At 43.9% G+C, this 24,545-nt stretch overlaps 2 protein-coding genes and 1 long non-coding RNA gene across 3 annotated transcripts; 2 read left to right on the top strand and 1 right to left on the bottom strand.

Annotated features, from left to right (window-relative positions):
• Window positions 1-293: 293 nt before the first annotated feature.
• On the bottom strand, window positions 294-1,772 carry LOC311098690. The gene is made up of 3 exons (XR_014609657.1): window positions 1,625-1,772; window positions 1,162-1,482; window positions 294-393 (listed from the first exon to the last, which is right to left on the bottom strand). It is a non-coding gene; the product is annotated as an uncharacterized lncRNA (long non-coding RNA).
• A 3,508-nt stretch (window positions 1,773-5,280) lies between these two features.
• Window positions 5,281-15,895, top strand: LOC311098669 (protein phosphatase 1 regulatory subunit 7). Its single transcript, XM_084139203.1, has 10 exons — window positions 5,281-5,357; window positions 6,156-6,251; window positions 6,819-6,874; window positions 6,980-7,045; window positions 7,207-7,337; window positions 7,579-7,741; window positions 10,856-10,972; window positions 11,198-11,302; window positions 11,688-11,774; window positions 13,522-15,895. Exons 1-10 carry the CDS (start codon window positions 5,318-5,320, stop codon window positions 13,696-13,698), a joined length of 1,038 nt encoding a protein of 345 aa, XP_083995329.1. The 5' UTR covers window positions 5,281-5,317; the 3' UTR covers window positions 13,699-15,895.
• A 327-nt stretch (window positions 15,896-16,222) lies between these two features.
• Window positions 16,223-23,225, top strand: LOC311150748 (UBX domain-containing protein 7-like; the record flags this gene model as incomplete). The annotated part of the gene is made up of 11 exons (XM_084188272.1): window positions 16,223-16,322; window positions 17,794-17,947; window positions 18,136-18,203; window positions 18,360-18,425; window positions 18,575-18,687; window positions 18,889-19,035; window positions 19,740-19,830; window positions 19,930-20,063; window positions 20,226-20,763; window positions 21,076-21,155; window positions 21,441-23,225. The coding sequence occupies 11 exons, from the start codon at window positions 16,223-16,225 to the stop codon at window positions 21,600-21,602; spliced, it is 1,653 nt and encodes a 550-aa protein (XP_084044398.1). The 3' UTR covers window positions 21,603-23,225.
• Window positions 23,226-24,545: the final 1,320 nt, after the last annotated feature.

Below are 24,545 nucleotides of genomic sequence, written 5' to 3'. Positions count from 1 at the left end.
AAATAAATTGGTGAAAAAACGGTGCTTGGAGTACATGATATGAATAACAATGCTTACACTCACCATTAACTATGAGTCGTACTTCAGTGATCAGGGTGGTGTAGACATTCGTTTTCCCACCACACCAGTATACCCCTATATCGTCCACAGTCAGGTTGGTGAAGGTCACAGTGAAGGCTCTCTCCTCTCTGTTATCAGACACAAATAATCGACCATGTTTGTTTAATATTTTGTCAGATTTGAAAGTGATCTTGGATTTGCAGATGAAGCGATCATCTTGTTTGCAGAATTACTTGATGCGATTCACATGGTCCTCTGGATACTGGCAGGTGATGGTAGCGTTTCCCCCCAGATAGGCTGTCATCTCTGTGACTGAGTTCTTACAGCAGTCATCTGTCAAGGGAAACACAACCTCAGCCTTTATTACCTCAGTCTCTCCTAAAGTTTTACAGGTGAAACGTACATGCAGCATCTGCATACCAACCATTTGATCTCATATGCATTTAGATCTTCTTGAGTTACACAGTGTTGTTTGAAGTAGCCTACAGTGTTGTTTTGAAATATGTACTGTGGGCGAATTTTAGAGCAGATGGTGTTAACAAACTATAACATAGCCCGTATGTTTATTTTGCCTAGTGGCACACGCTGTTGAGTTTTGGCCACATGAGAGAAAAATGCTGTGGTGTTTTTGTCTTACAATAACTATTATATTCAGTTCTGTTATGTAGAATTCTATCATTATGTCATCTTGCAGACATGGATTCAGCTTTGATCTAACTTTATTCTAGCACCATTCGCCAGAGTAGCCTGTTCTTTACGAGTAGAGCAGAGAATATAATATATATACAGTATGTAAAGTAGCGAATACACATGCGCAGAACGTGATCTGCACATGCAGAAGCTTCGGAATCTTTAGTTCTGAAAAAAAGGTATTGGAAAAGTTGGATCTACAGCCACTTTTTTACTTTGAATCCTACCCTGTGATGTCACAGAGAAGCATTTTTTAGGACCTTTCTTCTTATAATTTTAACCACAGATCATAGAAACACGCAATTTGCACATATGTAGACACTGGTTTGGTGCTGAAGATAATGAATATGAGGTTGAAAAGTAGCGGAGTTAAATTCATTTTTTGGCCAAATTAAAGTCAAAGTCTTTCACCTTCCTTTACTTTCAGCTCCACCTTAGTAAAATGGCCACTTGGTGTATCTGGTGTGTTCACTTCACATTTGTAGTTCCCTTCATCACTTTTATCCAGTTTTCTGATGGCCACTGTGAAGTGATCCCCGTCAGTGTCACACAAAGATCATCTATTCTTGTTCTCCCAGGTGTTCTTCATCCCACTTCTTATTTTCTCCTCACAACTTTGAGTTGACTCCTTGCAGAAATATTTCTGGTTGGATTGATATTTGACTGGGTATTTACAGCTGAAGATGACAGTTCCTTCTGAGAGTCCTTCCACTTCAAGGCAGCTTACACAACCTGAGATGACATTTGAAAACAGTGGTGGCATCATCATATTATCCATACACACTGGTATTCCAGACTCTTGAGTAGAGGTATTTTAAAGAATACTAACTGGGTGTTATTACATTGCTATAGAGTGATATAACAAGCGTATTACCTGTCATGAAGGACAGGATGATGAATATCAGTAGATTCCTCATCTTATGGGTTCTGGGGTTCTCAGCTCTCAGTCAGAGTGTTGGACTCAGTACCGTCTGGTTGGTTCCGCTGTCTCAAGATGTAGTTCCTGATGTAATGCTATGTGTATTGAACTCATCCTGTGCTCTCTCTACTTCTCCAAACTTAAGTGCAAACGTTATGTAATTTCCTCCTCTCTTCTGAACCCTAATTCTCTCTCACTCTTTGCACTCAAACAAACTATTTACTTCCCCTTTTCTGCATCTTTCTCTCTCTTCATTTCGCTGCATGTTACATGTTACATGTTGCATGTTGCATGTTGAGTTTATATTTTTGTTCAGTGTAGCAACTTTGCAACTACTTAGCATGTTAGCTAACCCTTCCCCTTCCCCTAACCCTAACCCTAACCCTAACCCTAACCTTAATGCCTAACCTTAACCCCTAACCCCTAGCCTAGCTAACGGTAGCCACCTAGCCACCTAGATAACGTTAGCCACAACAAATTGGAATTGGTAACATATCCAATCAAATCAAATCAAATTGTATTTGTCACTGTCACGGATTCAGCCTCCTTGCTCGGGCAGGCTTCAGCGTTCGTCATCACCGGAGTACTAGCTGCTACAAATCTATGTTTCTGTGTTCTACTTGTTTTGTCTTCATTGTACACACCTGGTTCCCATTAGGCCTATGATTAGGTCCCTATTTAACCCTCTGGCTCCCACTGTGTTGTGTGCGTGTTTGTTCTATGTTTGGTGTTATCGACTGGTGAGCGGGATTGTCCTCCCTGCGTGGAGTTTATGTTCATTTGTTAAAAACTAGTAAAGTACGTTGTCTACTAGCTCTGTGTCCTGCGCCTGACTCCGTCCTAATGCTACACACTGACGCCTGACAGTCACATACACGTGTTTAGCAGATGTTATAGCGGGTGTAGCGAAATGCTTGTGCTTCTAGCGCCGACAGTGCAGTAATATCTAACAAGTAGTATCTAACAATTCCACAACATATACCTAATACACCCAAAACTAGTAAGGAATGGGATTTAAGAATATATACATATATGGACAAGCAATGATAGAGCGGCATGGACTAAGATACAGTAGAATATTATAGATGCAGTATATACATATGAGATGAGTAGTGCAAGATATGTAAACACTATTAAAGTGACTAGTGTTCGAATTGCAATCTGTAAAATATCATACAAATTGTAATTCGTAACATACACGAAATGGAAAATGGACGTCCACAAATGAATACATACCATACGAAACGTAATATATCAAACTAATTGGAGGGAGACAGATTTACGTTTACTATGTTAGGTCTACCCCTGAGTCCAGGATGTAGCTACCCTCTTCCTCCTTATGAGCCTTAAATAAAGGTATGAAGCAGCTTTTGCTGTTGAACTTGGAGATTGGATATGGTAAGATCGCTGGAGACTCTCCAGTTGGAATCCATCCTATGCCAATGTCTCAACTTTTCAATTTCTCAGCAAGGTATCCTTCAAACATACTTGGTTAACCATGTGTGGATTGAAGAGCATTTTCATTCATGTTTTTTATGACCATCTGTAATATCTTTGACTCAACCTCAAGAACTGAGCCCAGTTTGCTGTACAATGCCACTTTCATGTGTACCATCCCAAGAGCCATTAGCTGACCATTTACACGGTAGCACAAATGGTCTACTACAATTCACTCTGAAGATTATGTTCATTGTCCCTTCTCTGTTTCTATGTGATTAATCTTGATCATAGTTTGTCTTGTGTTCTGCTATATTTCTACGGTTTTAATAATCACACTATAGTAGCCTACACACTACTGCCAAAGTTACATTGTATTCCATCATTTTAGAGCATAAGCCTACTTTTATTTTGAAAGCAGTTACATCCCACTGAACATGTAGCTTACAAGAGGGAAGATACATAGTAGAGGAAGTACCCCTATCAAACCACAGTGCTCAGTAAGTGTGTGCGTGTTTGCTCTTGCTCTTGCTTGTGTGTGTGTGTGACTCACCTGTGTTATATGTTACCTGACCTGTTGCAGTAGGCTATTTACACTAATTATGTTAAGACAACAACAGTGAAGTGCATTGTATAACAAGACAAACAAAATAGGTCAAGGAGGCAGCCGCTCATATGAAGAAGTGTTCACAGAGCATGATGCATGATCTAAATGGAAAGTATATTATGGTATCCATGTGATACACAGGGAGTATATCAAAGATTGATCCCTCATATGCTTCAGAGAGTTTTGCCACTGTGTGCTTCAGACAGCACTACACTGAGTTGGGAGTAAAGTAGTCCCATTCACCAGCAGTGTGTCTGAAGAGACCCTATAATGCCTGGCACGCAATGGAGGGGAATATTGTTTTGGGTGTCAACATAACAAGAACAATAGTGTCTCGGTTTCACTCTGTGTACTTCACTTCAAATGGAAAACCAGAAACCAGACAGGAAGCGACTTTATAAACATTGCCTGAGAGAGGGGGCAGTAGGTAGCACGAGAGAGAAAGGAGCTGAGGACAAGAGAGGGGGGAGAGTGTGAAAGGATAAAGAAGGGAGGATGGGGCAAAGAGAGAGATAAAAGGAGAGTGAAAGGGGAATAATGAAATACAGAAAAATACTGAACATGTTTCGTCACAATCTATGATTATTACAACTGCTGACATTCCCATGACAGACCCAATAGAAAAACTGCATTTTGGGCTTTGAAAAACCACTGTATTCGAATGAAGCAGTGTCAGGGGTTAACTTTATGACCTTTTGACTTTTGGGGACTGTTGATGGAAATGTATGCATCAGTTGCTAAAGCCAGTGAAGCCACCAAAAGGATAGTTCGCCTTTACATTTTAGTCATTTAGCAGACGCTCTTATCCAGAGCGACTTACAATTAGCGAGTGCATACATTATTATTATTATTTTTTTTTTTCATACTGGCCCCCCGTGGGAATCGAACCCACAACCCTGGCGTTGCAAACGCCATGCTCTTCCAAATGAGCTACATCCCTGCCGGCCATTCCCTCCCCTACCCTGGACGACGCTGGGCCAATTGTGCGCCGCCCTATGGGTCTCCCGGTCGCGGCCGGGAACGTTTGATTTCATATCATAAAATGGAGCTCATGCTGGAGTTGTGCCAGGCAGGTCATGCCATATCATGTGCATATCCTTGTAGGTATTACTGTTTTCCATAGCCCAGGCATGGTCACACAGGCCTACCAGGGAAGTAGATAAAGTACATCAACTCATTGTTTTGAAAATATACACCATCCACCTATAGTATGTTTCTGATATGGATGATTGTCCCTGGAACACAGTATTCTTATTCTATTTATCTGTCCTTGTTGAGGGGCTATGTATGTCCTCTTGCGCACGTGTGATTGTGGTGTCCTGTTGTGCAGGAATATGTGTGATTGGCACCATCCTGTGGTCAAAAGGTGCAATTAAGCTGCTCTTTATGATAGTGTCGCAGTTCTTATATTTTCCATGGTAAACCTGAATGGTTTGTCTTTCTTTATGCAAATGTATTCTTGAATATCGCACACAAACGGATAAATGGTATATTGTGGCCAGTGACGCATCCCTTCTGAAGGCAGAGCCCGCACCAAATATGCAGCCTGCTGATTGGCTGAGGAGTTTGTCAATGTAAAAAGGGAGGGTTATCAGGAAACAAATATGGCTACCCTGTCTGTTGGAGAGCCTCAAGAGATGGAAGGTGAGTGACAATCTAATATATGGCATCGCAAATAGTTTATCATGAGGGTGGTTAAATGTATATTTACCTATATATTATTGAACCTTTCCCCCAAACTGTACGCCGCAGGGGATGTTATTTTGTGCTACTTTGCCCTTCCCTCCCTGGTCATGCTAGCTAGCTAATGTTGTTAGCTATGTCATTCAATAAGAAGTTGTTTACGTTTGCCAGCATTTATCTAGCTACTAGCACTAGATAACTAAACTAACATGTTTTTTCTGTACCTAGCTAAATGTCATCCTCCTGTGTTTATTGTAGTTAGCTAACATTAGTTAGATAACAAATAATGACCGACTCATCCACTTAATACAAGCAAGTTAGCCTAGCAACTGAGTGTGGTTGAAATGGGAACATCAAGCTACTCTAGCTAGCTGGTTGGTCCTTGCTGGCCAGTCAGCTAGCGTGGAAAATTTACTTTCAATATTGTCAGATTCTTCAACATCTAAAATCAAAATGTCAGACAGACACAGTCGAAAATAGCCTTACTAGTTCCTGTATATAGCTTACTTCAAGACAAGGTGTAGCTAAATATAAATATGTTGCTACTGATGAACGTGCTACTGATCAGCTAGCAGTAGTTTGCAGACACAGCCATCCATAGGAAATTAAGAGGCGTCAAAGCAGGTCAGATCATGTGAGCCTGCTACTACATGGGCGCTTTAGTTTTATTGACTCCTCCATGGCTACAACTGTGATAATGTCCAAACTACATTGAACTGATTGACCAGGGCTGTTCCTTCCCATCTGTTCTGTGTGCAGTGGATCGGAAGGGAGAGTCAGAGGAGTCAGGAGATGATGAGACCAGGAGGAAGAGCATCAACGGGGAGGTAGACCCCAACCAGCCTCCTGCCACAGGTGGGGGCTATACACAAGTTATACCTTAAGGCCCTCAAGGGTGATGCACCCAGCATGCTCCGTACAATCATCAGACTCAAACAGCCTGGTCATACCAGCCACAACCCTGCACAGCATGGGTGACAGGTCCTTCTCACATGTTGCCCCTCAGCTCTGGAACACTCTACCTGTACATGTCAAGGAGGCAGCTTCAATTTCCTCATTTAAAATGTCACTAAACACCTACCTATTCAAGCTAGCTTTTACTGTTCTATCACTTAATTTGCCTAAAGTCTCTTTTGCATTAGTAGTTAATGTATTGTGAGTTTTTCTACTTTTTGATGTATTGATGCTGTTTTTGTTATTGTTTTATTTTTGTTTGATACCTTTTGTGCAATGAATGTGGGAAATTATGCAAGAATACAGGGTAAGGTTAAACACAAGTATAGTGTCACATCATACTCAGGTGGCACAAAATGAAGAAAACATGTTGTACTGTGGTAGCTAGTACATACTAGTCTAGTTAGGCCTAGATGCTGTGGCTGTGTTAAAAATTACCTCTTGAAATGTCTCTCTTTTTGTACACAGTTAAAGAGGAGTCTCCCGTTGATATGGATACCATAACCCTGGACCCAGAGGAAGAGGTGATGGAGGGATGGAAATTAGTGTTGCCATACAATTAGCCTCAGGGTATTATGAATGTTGTTCCAATTTAGTTCTCTACCTAACACACCTACCTCTCTTCACAGGATGTTGATCTTGTCCACTGTAGGATTGGGAAGATTGAGGGACTGGAGGTGTTGAGGAAGGCTAAGGTCAGTAGGTTGACTATTGTCTGTCATTCACCCATATGATTGTAAAAACATCATATAGCTATTTATAGAAAACATAGATGACAATCACCCTGGAGTAAAGGAGACTGTGTCTGCACAAACAGTATGACTAGATTAACTCATGTTTGTGTGTGTGTCTCCAGACGCTCTCTCTAAGGCAGAACCTGATCAAAAACATTGAGAACCTGGAGACGTTAGTGACTCTGAAGGAGCTGGATCTCTACGACAACCAAATCCGCAAACTTGAGAACCTGCAGACCCTCACAGAGCTGGAGTGAGTCTGATGGGACCACATACATACATGGATGTATACACACCGGTGTTCCCTCCCTATCAGCTGACCTTGTGGTTGCCTCGATGACCAGCTTTTACTAACCATTAATAAGTGCATTCCTCTCCCCATTTACACTGACAGAACTGAATGAACTGTGTTACTCCATGTACTATTTTACACAAAATGTTTCCTCACAGTAAAATTGAATTAAACCTGAATGTATTTTGACTCTGATCTCTAGCCAGCTGGACGTGTCCTTCAATCTGCTGAGGAAGGTGGAGGGTCTGGAGCGTCTGACGGGGCTGAAGAAGCTATTCCTACTGCACAACAAGATCAGCCACATTGCCAACCTGGACCATCTCACAGGCCTGGAGATGCTGGAGCTGGGCTCCAACCGCATCCGGGTGAGACAGAGGCCAAGGGTCACGGATCATGTGCGACTAATTACATAGGGTGGCTGGAGCCTTTGACAATATTTAGGGCCTTCCTCTGACACCGCCTGGTATAGAGGTCCTGGATGGCAGGAAGCTTGGCCCCAGTGATGTACTGGGCGGTACGCACTAACCTCTGTAGGGCCTTGTGGTTGGAGGCCGAGCAGTTGCCATACCAGGCAGTGATGCAACCAGTCAGGATGCTCTCGATGGTGCAGCTGTAGAACGTTTTGAGGATCTGAGGACCCATGCCAAATCTTTTCAGTCTCCTTAGGGGGAATAGGTTTTGTCGTGCCCTCTTCACGACTGTCTTGGTGTGCTTGGACCATGTTGGTGATGTGGACACCAAAGAACTTGAAGCTGTCAACCTGCTCCACTACAGCCATGTCGATGAGAATGGGGGCGTGCTCGGTCCTCTTCTTTTTCCTGTAGTCCACAATCATCTCCTTTGTCTTGATCACGTTGCGGGAGAGGTTGTTGTCCTGGCACCACACGGCCAGGTCTCTGACGACCTCCCTATAGGCTGTCTCGTCGTTGTCGGTGATCAGGCCTACCACTGTTGTGTCCATGCAGGCCATGCAGTCATGAGTGAACAGGGAGTACAGGAGGGGACTGAGCACGCACCCCTGAGGGGCCCCCGTGTTGAGGATCAGCGTGGCGGATGTGTTGTTACCTACCCTTACCACCTGGGGGCGGCCCATCAGGAAGTCCAGGATCCAGTTGCAGAGGGAGGTGTTTAGTCCCAGGGTCCTTAGCTTAGTGATGAGCTTTGAGGGCACTATGGTGTTGAATGCTGAGCTGTAGTCAATGAATAGCATTCTCACGTAGGTGTTCCTTTTGTCCAGGTGTGAAAGGGCAGTGTGGAGCGCAATAGAGATTGCATCATCTGTGGATCTGTTGGGGTGGTATGCAAATTGGAGTGGTTCTAGGGTTTCTGAGATAATGGTGTTGATGTGAGCCATGACCAGCCTTTCAAAGCACTTCATGGCTACAGACATGAGTGCTACGGGTCGGTAGTCATTTAGGCAGGTTACCTTAGTGTTCTTGGGCACAGGGACTATGGTGGTCTGCTTGAAACATGTTGGTATTACAGACTCAGACAGGAAGAGGTTGAAAATGTCAGTGAAGACACTTGCCAGTTGGTCAGCGCATGCTCGGAGTACACGTCCTGGTAATCTGTCTGGCCTTGTGAATGTTGACCTGTTTAATGGTCTTACTCACATCGGCTACGGAGAGAGTGATCACACAGTCGTCCGGAACAGCTGATGCTCTCATGCATGTTTCAGTGTTACTTGCATAGAAGTAATTTAGCTCATCTGGTAGGCTTGTGTCACTGGACAGCTGACGGCTGTGCTTCCCTTTTTAGTCTGTAAATTTGTCTCCCAGTGTCTGTTGGAAAGCAGACTGAACCAGGTTTTACTCTAGGATTTTGCCTGTGCATAGCGCTATTCAGTTTATTTAATCATAAACTCCCTAGTCCTTGCCGGTGACAAGCATACCCATAACATAATGCAGCCACCACCATGCTTGAAAATATGATGTGGTACTCTGTGATCTTGTGTTGGATTTGCCCCAAACATAGCACTTTGTATTCAGGACATAAAGTTCATTTCTTTGCCACATTTTTTGCAGTTTTACTTTAGTGCCTTATTGCAAACAGGATGCATGTTTTGGAATATTTATTATTCTGTACAGGCTTCCTTTTCACTCTGTCAATTAGGTTAGTATTGTGGAGTAACGACAATGTTGTTGATCCATCCTCTGTTTTCTCCTATCACAGCCATTAAACTCTAACTGTTTTAGTCACCATTGGCCTCATGGTCATTGATGAAATCCCTGAGCGGTTTCCTTCTTTTCCAGCAACTGAGTTAGGAAGGATGCCTGTATCTTTGTAGTGACTGGGTGTATTGATACACCTTCCAAAGTGTAATTTCATAACTTCACAGGGATATTCAATGTGTGCTTTTTTCTTTACCCATCTACCAATAGGTGCCCTTTGTGAGGCATTGGAAAACTTCCCTGGTCTTTGTTGTTGAATCTGTGTTTGAAATTCACTGCTCGACTGAGGGACCTTATAATTCTCTGTATGTATGGGGGACAGAGATGAGGTAGTCAGTCAAATCATGTTAAACACTATTATTGCACACAGTGTGCAACTTATGTGACTTGTTAAGCTTTTGTTAAAAGCAGACATTAAATATCCCTTTGAGCATGGTGAAGTTATTATTTACACTTTAGATGGCATCCTTCCTAATTCAGTTGCCGGAGAGGAAGGAAACCGCTCAGGGATTTCACCATGAGGTGATTTTAAAACAGTTTAATGGCTGTGATAGGAGAAAGCTGAGGATGGATCAACAACATTGTAGGTACTCCATAATACTGTAGATCATTGACAAAAAATGACAATAAAATCAATTTAATCCCACTTTGTAACACAAACAAATGTGGAAAAAGTCTAGGGGTGTCACTTGTTAAATCCACTTCAATCAGTGTAGATGAAGGGGAGGAGACCGGTTAAAGAAGGATTTTTAAGCCTTGACACAATTGAGACATGGATTGTGTATGTGTGCCATTCAGAGGGTGAATGGGCAAGACAAAATATTTAAGTGCCTTTGAATGGGGTATGGTAGTAGGTGCCAGGCACACCAGTTTGTGTCAAGAACTGCAATGCTGTTGGGTTTTTCACACTCAACAGTTTCCCGTGTGTATCAAGAATGGTCCACCACCCAAAGGACATTCAGCCAACTTGACACAATTGTGAGAAACATTGGAGTCAACATGGGCCGGCATCCCTGTTGAACGCTTTTCGACACCTTGTACAGTCCATGCCCAGATGACTTGAGGCTGTTCTGAGGAGGGGTGCAACTCAATATTAGGAAGGTGTTCTTAATGTTTTGTACACTCGTTTAGATTTGGATTAAGCAGAGCATGTCTCACAATTGGCAGCCACTTGGAACTCGTGAAAAATCTGTCGATGTGCCCTTGAGCAAGGCACTTAACCCTAATTGCTCCTGTAAGTCGCTCTGGATATGAGCGTCTGCTAAATGACTAAAATGTAAAAATGTGTGTGGGTCTTTGTTTTTCCAGGTAATCGAGAATTTGGACTCGCTGTCCTCCTTGACAAGTCTGTTTCTGGGCACCAACAAGATCACACAGTTTCAACATCTGGAGGGCCTACACAACCTGACAGTCCTCAGCATCCAGGTACACACACATACTGTGGCTTGATAGTTTCTGTGACTTCCTCCATCTTAAGTTTTGTGTTCAGTGTGACAACGAGTCATATAGACTGCAGTATTTTTTACACACAAATGCTTGTGTTTAGTGAAACTACTCAGTAGAAGTACATCTACTCATGAAGACAGTACAATATAAAAGACAAGTGGATGTTTTGGTCTCTGAGTATATGTTGTGTTGTCTTTCCTCCAGAGTAACCGCATCACCAAGATGGAGGGTCTGCAGGGTCTGGTCAACCTGAAGGAGCTCTACCTGAGTCACAATGGCATCGAGGTCATCGAGGGCCTGGAGAACAACGTGAGTCAACGGCAACCTGCACGACTGTAGGGCCATGCACATTGCCATGGCGACCAATAAAATCAGAGCAGGAATGCAATGTTTATGGATCCCTAATGAATTAATGTGGTGGGAGTCTGCTAGATGACTGAATGTAATGTAAATGTTGAGCGGCTTCACTGCAGGTAGATTGTATGTTAAATATATATATATATAAAATTCAATAATACATTTTTTTATAAAATATGTGGCATAATGCTCCAAACGTAGTCAATACATGTTGTCATTGCGATTATATGTAGTTATTGCAAAATCAAGACTTGCCGTGTCTGCGTGCTAGTTTAATGGCAAGTATTTAAAAATATTTAAAGTGGTGACTAAATTTATGCTGTTTGTCCACATACAGAAAAAGCTGACAACTCTGGACATCGCAGCCAACCGGGTAAAGAAAATTGAAAACATCAGCCATTTAACAGACCTACAGGAATTCTGGGTAAGAGGGAAGGAGAGATTGAAAAGAGGGATGTGGGTCGCATGGATGAGTCATTTTAAAGTAGATCACTGTCAGTTGTTTGAGAAATGGATATGTCCAAGGTTGCAGATAGGAAACTTCTCTATCATACACTACCGGTCAAAAGTTTTAGAACACCTACTCATTCCAGGGTTTTTCTTTATTTTTACTATTTTCTACATTGTAGAATAATAGTGAAGACATCAACACTATGAAATAACACATATGGAATCATGTAGTAACCAAATAAGTGTTAAACAAATCAAAATATATTTTATATTTGAGATTCTTCAAATAGTCACCATTTGCCTTGATGACAGCTTTGCATACTCTTGGCATTCTCTCAACCAGCTTCAACTGGAATGCTTTTCCAACAGTCTTGAAGGAGTTCCCACATATGCTGAGCACTTGTTGGCTGCTTTTCCTTCACTCTGCGGTCCAACTCATCCCAAATCATCCCACTTTGGTTGAGGTCGGGGGATTGTGGAGGCCAGGTCATCTGATGCAGCACTCCATCACTCTCCTTCTTGGTCAAATAGCCCTTACACAGACTGGAGGTGGGTTGGGTCATTGTCCTGTTGAAGACAAAAAAGATAATCCCACTAAGCCCAAACCAGATGTGATGGCGTATCGCTGCAGAATGCTGTGGTAGCCATGCTGGTTAAGTGTGCCTTGAATTCTAAATAAATCACAGACATTGTCACCAGCAAAGCTCCCCCACACCATAACACCTCCTCCTCCATGCTTTACGGTGGGAAATACACATGCAGAGATCATCCGTTCACCCACACCGCGTCTCACAAAGACACTGCGGTTGGAACCAAAAATCTCCAATTTGGACTCCAGACCAAAATACAAATTTCCACCGGTCTAATGTCCATTGCTCATTTTTCTTGGCCCAAGCAAGTCTCTTCTTCTTATTGGTGTCCTTTAGTAGTGATTTCTTTGCAGCAATTCGACCATGAAGGCCTGATTCACACAGTCCCTTCTGAACAGTTGATGTTGAGATGTGTCTGTTACTTGAACTCTGTGAAGCATTTTATGGGCTGCAATTTCTGAGGCTGGTAACTCTAATTAACTTATCCTCTGCAGCAGAGGTAACTCTGGGTCTTCCATTCCTGTGGCGGTCCTCATGAGAGCCAGTTTCATCATAGCGCTTGATGGTTTTTGCGACTGCACTTGAAGAAACTTTCAACGTTCTTGAAATGTTCCGTATTGACTGACCTTCATGTCTTAAAGTAATGATGGACTGTCGTTTCTCTTTGCTTATTTGAGCTGTTCTTGCCATAATATGGACTTTGTCTTTTACCAAATAGATCCATCTTCTGTATACCAACCCTACCTTGTCACAACACAACTGATTGGCTCAAACGCATTAAGAAGGAAAGAAATTCCACATATTAACTTTTAAGAAGGCACACCTGTTAATTGAAATGCATTCCAGGTGACTACCTCATGAAGCTGGTTGAGAGAATGCCAAGAGTGTGTAAAGCTGTCAAGGCAAAGGGTGGCTATTTGAAGAATCTCAAATATAAAATATATTTTGATTTGTTTAATACTTTTTTGGTTACTACATGATTCCATATGTGTTATTTCATAGTTTTGTTGTCTTCACTATTATTCTACAATGTAGAAAATAGTAAAAATAAAGAAAAACCTTTGAATGAGTAGGTGTTCTAAAACTTTTGACTGGTAGTGTATATCAAATCTCTCTTTCTCCCCCTCCCAGATGAATGATAATCAGATAGAGAACTGGTCAGATCTGGACGAGTTGAAGAATGCCAAAGCCCTGGAGACGGTGTACCTCGAGAGGAACCCCTTACAGAAGGACCCCCAATACCGCAGGAAGATCATGCTGGCGCTGCCCACCGTACGCCAGATCGATGCCACCTTCATCCGCTTCTAACCGGCCCCCGCCCGCAGTGCCACGACACATCTCGCTCCCCCACTTCAGTGTTCCCCCACCTGCACTCACCGTCCTTCCCCCGCAACCGCAAAATTAACCTCCGCTCACTGCACTAATTCCCCACAGGCACACACATACTGATACACACAGACAAGGGTGCCCTTGTATACCACGCACACACACATTCTGACCATCACTTCTCTCCTTACCCTCTCTCATACACATGTGCATGCACGCATGTACACACTAACTCACGCGCACCACTTGACCTATGCTATTGTGTGAACGTTTATTAATTTATTCCCAGAATTGGACTGGATACGGGCTAGGAGGAGTGGGAGCTGCAGGGATGTCAAAAAGACCCCATCTTTCCCCACTGTCCTCCCTCCCCTCCCTGTCTTTTCTCCCGCTCTCCTCCCTTTTCCTTTCCATGTGGAGTAGGGAATGATTGCCCCGCCTGATTGGCCTTTGTCTGGATGATAAAAAAGAGAAGGCAGGCCGTTTTCTATTTGTTATTGAAATTACTGCACCTGGCGGAGAGGGGGATGAGGGTCTTTTTGAGTGGTCGTGCGAGTGTTTATCATATTTTCTTCAGGAAGGTCTACTACGCTCACCAGATATCAAAGTCTTATTTTTTTTATATTCTTTTAATGAATTTTAAATGATCAAATGTGTAAAAAAAAAAATAACATTGACTACTGTAACTGCTGTCCTCTGGTGCTGACACAGGGTCCATGTTGGTGTATGATACTTAGTGTTTGCCATAGGGATATTTAGATCATAACACTGGACTGCTTACATACTGTAGCTACATTACAGACACTGTCTCGTGCACGTGGTGTCTTGTTCAAAGTGAAGGAATTAACTTAATCCCCACCCTGTCACATCAAAGAAGCGTACTCTTTGTACTCGATCTGAAACTGGTACGTCTTGGGACAATAAGGCAAATGTACTGTTCTGAATGCTAATTCATGGTCACCCGAAGGAACAAACCAGGTTTTTTTTCATTTCACGCAAAAAGAAAATTTATGATTTTGCATTGGACAAGTTTAGATTGTTTCACTCTGTTTTGTGCCGTTTCTTGCCTAATGAACATTACCCAGTTACCATAGACTGGAGAGTAGGACCACATGTCAAGGGGGAGGAGTGGGATTTTGCCATAGGATTTGCCCTCAACGATTTAACTTGTTTTTGTGTTATTGATTTCTATTAAGTTTCTTTTAAAACATTTTTGAATGGTAATCCTTGGGCAAACATCCCCAGGAGATCATCGTCTGCTTTTGATTGTAAATAATCAAACTTTATCTTAGACTTTGACTCAACATCCTAATTCAAATAAGTCTGCAGTCTGAGCTATTAATCCATATGTCAATCTTGCTGCTGTAAAATGCAACTAACATTCAGTGATGGTGGCATTCAGCACTCCTTTCTTTTCAGGCCATGATCCTAAAATATTTGAAGTTGGGAGATAATGTAAAGAAAAATATGACAATCTGTTATCATATTTCCAAGTCAATACTCCATGCATATACATGTATGGAGTAACCTATAGTTGTACACTTACAGGGAAAGTTTAACAGAAGTGAACCGTGGTTGTGAACAGAAATGGACTCCGATGACCTATTGACCTGAATCAGTGGGGTCTGTCAGAGTGAAGGTGTGTGGTATGTGGAAGGGAAGGAGTGTGTTTGTGACGTAAAGCGCTTTTAATCACATTGCTCAGGACCTTACTATCGCCATGTAGTGGACCAACAGGCTCAGAAGTTGCCCCTAACCACAGATCTAGGATCAGATAACCCTTCTGTACCCCCAATCAGATTTGAACCTTAATCAATAGTGTAATGACCCTGTATCAATGGTTAGGGAAAATGTATATTCCCTCCTGCAGAGCGAAAGGTGACCCATACAACTGGGACTTATTCAAGAGGGTGCAACATTTAGAATGTTACAGATAAAAATGCAATGTATATAATTTCAACTATTGACTCCTCCCGTTGCTAGACAAGTTGGCAGTTCTATACATTACATTTTTATCTGCCCCACTTGTCCCAGTCCCTCAGATGGGTTCAGAGAGCAACGCTACACAACTCAATTGTATTTTTTTGCTTGTTTTTAATTACGCTTGGCAAAGCGCTTGGTTGACCGTTCTTGAACTGAATGTATTATTAAAGACTAAAGAATAAAGTTACTTAAATTACATGTTTTCCCACAAATGCTTACACCACTAAACTGACATATTAGTGAATAGATTGTAACTACTATTGCATGCACTGTATAAATTAGATTACATGTATTGACTAAAACTACTGTACTATTGTCAGTACTGTGAAGAGAAGAAAATATAACTGTTTCACTTGAAGGGATACCCTTGTATGGGCCACTGGTTGGGGCGGCCTACTACTCAGCCAACGTAGTCAAACCAGAGACAGGGCAATGAAATACATTACCCACAATCCAACACGAGTCTGTGTGACGCAGGCATCCAGGCAAAGCTCGCGAGTACAGAACGGCGGTACGCACGCGCATGATTTGTGTTGTTGTTGGTGGCGGTAAGATGGCGGCGCTCGGGGACGCATCAACTCCGGGGGTGAATGGGTTAATTCAACAGTTCACATCTATTACAGGTAAAATGTGTTACCTTTTATTGTTAGAATGTTCATTTTTCATGAGTTATCTTCCGAAAATAATCATGTCGCCCCAGTATCACAGAAAGCTGCGCAGGAAAATCAGACGGGGCATCAGTGCTTACTTACTGCCCCCTCTGTCATACAAGGGAAAATATTACTGGAGGTAGCTAACTAGCAAGCTAACGACCGTCAAGTGTGTGGTCACCAGAATGCAACATTAACTTTTAAACATAAAATGACCCCCAGGAAAGACTACTCAGAATTGTCCTGGGATGATGTCTGACGCAAAAACGGCTTTCTAGAGTTTCCCCAAAAGTCATTTTGAGTACCTGGAGGTGCAATAACTAGCCTTATTTTCTCTCATTTCTGTGGAATGGACGTTGGGTGCAACATTTTCCTCTTGTCGAGCTAACCTAGCCTAGGCTCCACCTAACCATGCAATGGTGGCTGAAACATCTCCCGCCTGTCATGTTCAAGTGATCGGAACGGAAGCACCACACCAGCCTCCCTCTGCTATCATTACTGTTACACAAAGTTTGCGTTCAAATTGTAATTTAATTATGCTATGTTTAATGTTATATAAATGTAGATAGCAATTTGGCCAAATCCATCCCATTTTTTGTGTGATCCTATCATGTTCTGTCGAGAAGACATGAAAAGTGAAACAGACATGCGCAGTAAACATGACAAACTCTAACCGTCTATATATGCAGCAATGCTTGCATGCAAGTTTAGATTGCATGTAAATTGCACATTATTTTACGCAGTTCTTGATTACAATGCATGGAGATAAAACGTATAGTGAAAGTGCCATTATCCTTCTGCCAGTGCGTTTAGCTCTAACCGTTCGCTGCAGCTAGCGACTGGGACGAGCTGCAAAGAAACACTCAAACTGGACAGTTATCTCCATCTCTTTTTAATTCAAAGACTCAATAATGGACACTCTTACTAACAGTTGTGGCTGCTTCGCGTGATGTTTTGTTGTTTCTACCTTTGTGCTGTTGTCTGTGCCCAATAATGTTTGTACCATGTTTTGTGCTGCTACCGTGTTGTGTTGCTACCATGCTATGTTGTTGTTTTAGGTCTCTCTTTATGTAATGTTGTGGTGTTTCTCTTTTCGTGATGTGTGTTTTGTCCTATATTTTTATTTGTAATCCCAGCCCCCGTCCCAGCAGGAGGCCTTTTGGTAGGCGTCATTGTAAATAAGAATTTGTTCATAACTGGCTTGCCTAGTTAAATAAAGGTTAAATAAATAAATAAAAACAAGACTAATGCATGCACATAAATCAGGTTTTTTTGTGAGTGATCCTAGTTGGGGTTCAGATCTCGTAAAACATTTAATAAAATGGCTTATGTCAACCAACCAATAAATTATTAAATGCATCAAAATATATTTCAGATGTAAAACATCAGGTCACTTTTTGTGTGTGTGTGTGTGTCATCCATATTATTTATGACCTTTCCCCAGGTGCCACAGAGAGTGTGGGGAAGCATATGCTAGAAGCATGCAACAACAATCTAGAAATGGCAGTGACCATGTTCCTGGACGGAGGGGGGATCACAGAGGAGCCCAGCACCAGCTCCAGTTCAGCAGGGGCCTCCAGCAGCAAAGCCCCCGCAGAGTAAGTCAATGGCCTGCTCCACCACACCAACCACTGCAGGGTCCTAAGAGATGGAGCCGGTGTTGAAACAAACCCAAACTTTGAGAGATCGCCAATCCTGGTCCTGCTGTTTTCATTGAAAGCACATTAATGAGAAAGAAAAAGGTCTCCTGGAATTGAAGTTGAATATTGTCTGTCTGTTTTTGCAGTGACGAAGTGCGGGCGCCTATCCCACAGAAGCAGGACATACTGGTGGAACCAGAGCCTATGTTTGGAGGTACAGTACTGCAGAGCAACCCCATAATATAGCCTACCTCACTACAACTTAATTGTAATGGATCTCAATGAAGAGCCCATCTGCTCCCTCTGTCTCCCCCTCTCTGTCTCAGTCCATCTAACAGTCTCTCACTCTCTCTCCATCTATCACTCGCAGCGCCAAAGCGACGAAGACCTGCCCGCTCCATATTTGACGGTTTTAGGGACTTCCAAACAGAAACCAGTAAGTAGCCTACATGTGTATGTGTCTTTATGCGTGTATGTGTTTGCGTAGAAAATAGTGCCACTCAGGCATCAGGCAAAGCACTACTTGTGTTGTGATCATGGTCAGGTTGTGGTATATACACTATCGGCTTCTCTGCCCTCTTTAAGTCCGCCAGGAACAGGAGCTGAGGAACGGCAGTGCGGCGGACAAAAAGCTCAGCACCCTGGCGGATCTGTTCCGGCCCCCCGTCGAGCTCATGCACAAAGGCAGCTTTGAGACGGTGAGGAGCCCCCTCCCCCCTGGACACCCAAGCTCCCTAGACCTGGAGGACTGTCAGTCGACCCTCATCCAAACCACCCTTAGCTGAAAGGATAGAATAGGTCTCTAAGCAGTACGGCAACAATTCCACCTAGCCTGCCAGAGGGCAAGGTGGAGCTTTTACCATATTGATTATACCTATCTGGCTCCTTTCTCTCTCTAGGCGAAGGACTGTGGTCAGCTGGAGAGCAAGTGGCTGATGATCAACATCCAGAATGTGCAGGACTTTGCCTGCCAGTGTCTCAACAGAGACGTGTGGAGCAACGACGCGGTCCGGACCATCATCAGGGAGCACTTCATATTCTGGCAGGTATGAATGTGCACTCACACATGAAATATCACCTTCCCATTCAGAAAAAAATACTTTGTGGTTCAGTAGCTAGGTTTCCATCCAATTTGCGACAGATTTTCATGCAAATATTCAAAAATCTGCATAAAACATTTTTCCACCAGAGATGTGTTTACATCAAACAGACTTTTTGTGGATAAAAGGCTGTGCGTGATGAAAAAACGGTTTTATAGCAAATGGGCCCATTCTGGTCTTTGCACATGTGCTCTAGCCAACAGCTTGCAGATACAGTGCGGGTACTCTACCTACATTATAAGATTATTATGGATAAGAGCAATATTATTTGAAGTTGTAAAACGGCAGCCAAGCATCAATCATCATGTCACCAGACTAAGACCCTCAATATTTATTGGAAAGGAGCATCAAGTTTTTTACCTTGCACATTCACCACCCTGTGAAGTTATTCATAAATTATTTCATCTGTACCGGCATTTCATGTTTCCATCAGCCCGGTTGTGACTTTTTCCATGTCAGGTAATTCATCTGCATGAAATGGTTGGATGAAAACGTGGTTACTGTCACAAAGTTTTTCTCCTTCTTGTCATAACTGTACACAGTACACACGCTGTCACTTACACACACACACACACACACACACACACACACTGTGTGCCGTAGAGGCGTGTTGAGAGGAGCTGACCTGCTGTGTGTGGGTGCGTTGACAGGTTTACCATGACAGTGAAGAGGGACAGAGGTATATCCAGTTCTACAAGCTAAACAAGTTTCCCTATATCTCCATTTTGGACCCCCGCACAGGTGAGGCCTGCTCTGGGTTTCTGAGTGCTTGATCAGTTACTAACACTAAAAAGGTTTTGAAAGTCTAACTGACGATGTTCGTGTTTGACTGTTCTGCAGGTCAGAAGATGGTGGAGTGGAACCAGTTGGACGTGGCTTCATTTCTTGAACAGGTGACGGGCTTCCTGACGGAACATGGCCAGCTAGACGGCCCGGCGTCCAGCCACCCGCCCCCTGCCAAACGTGCCCGCTCCGTGAGTCACGGTTCACTCTCTTTTTCACTCTCTCTCTCTCTTCATTTCATATTTCACTTTCTCTTCTTTGTATTTTCTTAAATAATGTCCATATTGCTCATTCCAGTCACTCTTTCACACCTCTGTTTGATGTATTCTCTCTCTCCTCTCTCTCTCTCTCAGGAGAGTCTGATAGACGCCAGTGAGGACAGCCAGTTGGAGGCAGCCATCCGAGCCTCTCTCCAGGAGACCCACTATGAGTCATCCTCCGCCCCCGAGCTCCCTGACTCCCCCCATTCTGCAGATGCAGACTCGGACGGAGACTCAGAAGCGGAGCCCTTCTCTGACAGCGAGGGCCTAATCTCTGTCGACGGCTCGGACAACGAGACAACAGAACCCAGGGAGGGTAGTTCCTACTCCACGGGCGGACACACCCCTCCGGGTCCAGCCCCTCCCACGTCTGCAGCCGCAGCCCCCCAGCCCCCGCCACAGCCGGACAGTCCCCCCGCCCATCACAGGAAGTCCCCCCACAAAGAGAACAGCCACAGGAAAGAGGAGAGCAAAAAGAACCACCTGGAGCCTCCGGCGGCCGCCATGGCCCGCTCCCAAGCCGACCCAGACTCAGAGCATCGTTCTGGGGAGAACCATCGCACCTCAGCGGGCCAAAGCTCCAGATCTGTTAAGACGGAAACCTCTGACCTCGACTGCCTTGATGACAATGGTATTAAAACTACTGTGTGTTTCTGCGCATCATGTTCAAGTGTGTGGATGTGACTGTTACTCTGAGATTGTAGCCTAGCGGTTAAGAGCATTGGGCCAGTAACCAAAAGGTTGCTGGTTCGAATCCCCGATCTGACTAGGTGAAAAATATGTCAATGTGCCTTTGAGCAAGGCACTTTAGACTAACTGTTCCTATAAGTCGCTCTGGATAGGAGCATTTGCTTAATGACCAAATGTAAATTGTGTGTATATTTGTGGCTACGTCTTCATCCATCTCTACCCTGACTGCATTCTTCCTGTATTGTGTCGCCAGGTCCCAAGGCCAGACTGATGCTGCGCTACCCAGACGGACAGAGAGAGCAGATTGCCCTATCGTTCAAGGCTAAGCTTATGGTGAGAATGTACTCTTGTGTTAGGTCTTCAGTTCAATTCATGAGCTGAAATAAGTCTGCATAGAAAATCCTGGTCAATTTTCAGTTCAAGAATAGATTTTCAATTAATCCTCTGAGTTGAAATGCAACTGACCCCAACTCCCTGGGACATTAACATATTATAGGACATTATAAAGGCTCATACATGCCTATAACTAATTATAAAGCCGTTATAAAGCATTATTTAGTAAGCTGTTACCATGACTTGTTACTTACCTTCTTCCTCTGTGTCCTCCACCCCATCCAGGCTCTGGTGAGACACGTCCAGTCGAAGGGTTACCCCAATGAACGCTTTGAGCTCGTCACAAACTTCCCCCGGCGGAAGCTGGCCCACTTGGACTATGAAATCACACTTCAGGAGGCGGGGCTGTGTCCACAGGAGACTGTATTTGTGCAGGAGAGGAACTAAGCCCCGTCTTTTCTATCTCTTCAGACCACGCCCATATCACCAATGACCCAGGAGGACGTTACAGGCCGCGACCCCTGACCTTTTGGAATTACACCATACCCCTGTTCCGGGACACCGAACAGTGGATGGACTCAATTACCCATCATTCCACTGGGAGGAAGTTGCTGGCCTGTGTACTTTGTTAGAGGGCATTGTTGTTCATCATCAATTACCGAAGGCATTCTATTCTGATTTTAGTTTTATTCTGAGGTAATAAACCAATCGGAGTAGAATACATTAGAGATACAGTTAGAAATAAGCTGAGGGCCCGAATAATAAGCAGAGCTGGCATCAGAGTTGGCTCAGGAAGACTTAGCAGACAAAATACTTTTATCCCCCCGAGTTGGTAATACTTCTTTTTTTGAGTCATGGACACCTACAGCCGGGTAAAGGAGGGGCTTGAACTCTGACCCTGAGCTCAGATGGGTCCCAAATTTGCTCTTCTACGTGTTGATTGGGCGAGGAGGTGTTGCAGCAGTGACCGTGAGAAAGTGGGTGATTTTGAATATGGGAATTGATGTAGAGGGGAGGAGGGTCGTTCAAGGGATTTTGGGGGAGGGGGATGAGGTGTCCTTAACTGTCAACCTGCACTGTACAGGGGTGGTGTAGCAATTGACATTTAGTCTAGTTTTTTTCTTATTTCATTAATTTTTTTATATGCTGCCACATTTCCAAGAAAAGATGCTGATGCTTAAATATAATCATCAAAACAAAGGGAACTTTGGCTTGTTTGTTCTATTCCATTTCTACCATGTTGTGTATCTGCAATCTGTCTATGTGACCACGACCTCAGAAGTATAGTGTTAGTGATGATGCAGAGAAACCCAAATTGACCCCTTGAATCTACAATATCACTCAGGTATTTCTTGATACCCCCACCCCAATGACCTGAACGATCTGGGTAGGTGTAAACAATGGGTTGTGGTGTTATCACTCTTTCTAGCCCAGGGCTGTTCAATGTTGGTCCTGGAGGGCCAAAACACTTCTGCTTTTCATCCTCTCCTTCTAATCAGGGACTAATTCAGACCTGGATCACCAGAGTGGTATAATATGAAGCAAGCTAGATCTACTCAGGCTTTTTTTTAAAGCTAACCAGCTTCAGTTAGCTTCACATTCCAGGTCAGGCTTTATCCGTACTACGACGGTAGATATTTCTCGTTAAGCTGCCAGCTAACTTTTGCAGGCTTGTAACTGCGCTTTAATGACGCACATGGCTAGTCGAACACTAAACTCTTCATTGAGACAATGCTGAAACATCAATCCATGGGCGAGTCAGTGCCACATTTTCATTGGTGCCGAAATCAAAATGAAAGAAAAGTTCTTAAATTCAGCAGGCTATGGGGTGAAATAGGCTTTTAGACTTTACGTCTTTATTTTATTATCCAATCACTCCTTCTATCTGTGGAACAGCTTGTTGCATTGTGGCCATACACATATAACCCATAGAAGGGTTTTTGAACCTCTAACCCTGCCAATTTGACTGTTAAACTCATGGGTACACTAGCAATGGCTGCCAGTCTTGGCTTGAATGGGAAATGCCATCCTATGGATTATACACTGCTCAAAAAAATAAAGGGAACACTTAAACAACACAATATAACTCCAAGTCAATCACACTTCTGTGAAATCAAACTGTCCACTTAGGAAGCAACACTGATTGACAATACATTTCACATGCTGTTGTGCAAATGGAATAGACAACAGGTGGAAATTATAGGCAATTAGCAAGACACCCCCAATAAAGGAGTGGTTCTGCAGGTGGTGACCACAGACCACTTCTCAGATCCTATGCTTCCTGGCTAATGTTTTGGTCACTTTTGAATGCTGGCGGTGCTTTCACTTTAGTGGTAGCATGAGACGGATTCTACAACCCACACAAGTGGCTCAGGTAGTGCAGCTCATCCAGGATGGCACATCAATGCGAGCTGTGGCAAGAAGGTTTGCTGTGTCTGTTAGCGTAGTGTCCAGAGCATGGAGGCGCTACCAGGAGACAGGCCAGTACATCAGGAGACGTGGAGGAGGCCGTAGGAGGGCAACAACCCAGCAGCAGGACCGCTACCTCCGCCTTTGTGCAAGGAGGAGCAGGAGGAGCACTGCCAGAGCCCTGCAAAATGACCTCCAGCAGGCCACAAACACCTGCTCAAACGGTCAGAAACAGATTCCATGAGGGTGGTAGGAGGGCCCGACGTCCACAGGTGGGGATTGTGCTTACAGCCCAACACCGTGCAGGACGTTTGGCATTTGCCAGAGAACACCAAGATTGGCAAATTTGCCACTGGCGCCCTATGCTCTTCACAGATGAAAGCAGGTTCACACTGAGCACATGTGACAGTCTGGAGACGCTGTGGAGAACATTCTGCTGCCTGCAACATCCTCCAGCATGACCGGTTTGGTGGTGGGTCAGTCATGGTGTGGTGTGGCATTTCTTTGGGGGGCCGCACAGCCCTCCATGTGCTCGCCAGGGTAGCCTGACTGCCATTAGGTACCGAGATGAGATCCTCAGACCCCTTGTGAGACCATATGCTGATATGCTGGTGCGGTTGGCCCTGGGTTCCTCCTAATGCAAGACAATGCTAGACCTCATGTGGCTGGAGTGTGTCAGCAGTTCCTGCAAGAGGAAGACATTGATGCTATGGACTGGCCCGCCCGTTCCCCAGACCTGAATCCAATTGAGCACATCTGGGACATCATGTCTCGCTCCATCCACCAACGCCACGTTGCACCACAGACTGTCCAGGAGTTGGCGGATGCTTTAGTCCAGGTCTGGGAGGAGATCCCTCAGGAGACCATCCGCCACCTCATCAGGAGCATGCCCAGGCGTTGTAGGGAGGTCATACAGGCACGTGGAGGCCACACACACTACTGAGCCTCATTTTGACTTGTTTTAAGGACATAACATCAAAG

The sequence above is a fragment of the Coregonus lavaretus genome, assembly GCF_964263955.1.
Source record: "Coregonus lavaretus genome assembly, chromosome: 23".
Taxonomy (NCBI): domain Eukaryota; kingdom Metazoa; phylum Chordata; class Actinopteri; order Salmoniformes; family Salmonidae; genus Coregonus; species Coregonus lavaretus.
The sequence above is the reverse complement of the archived record's forward strand: the minus strand, read 5'-3'. Positions and strand labels throughout refer to the sequence as shown.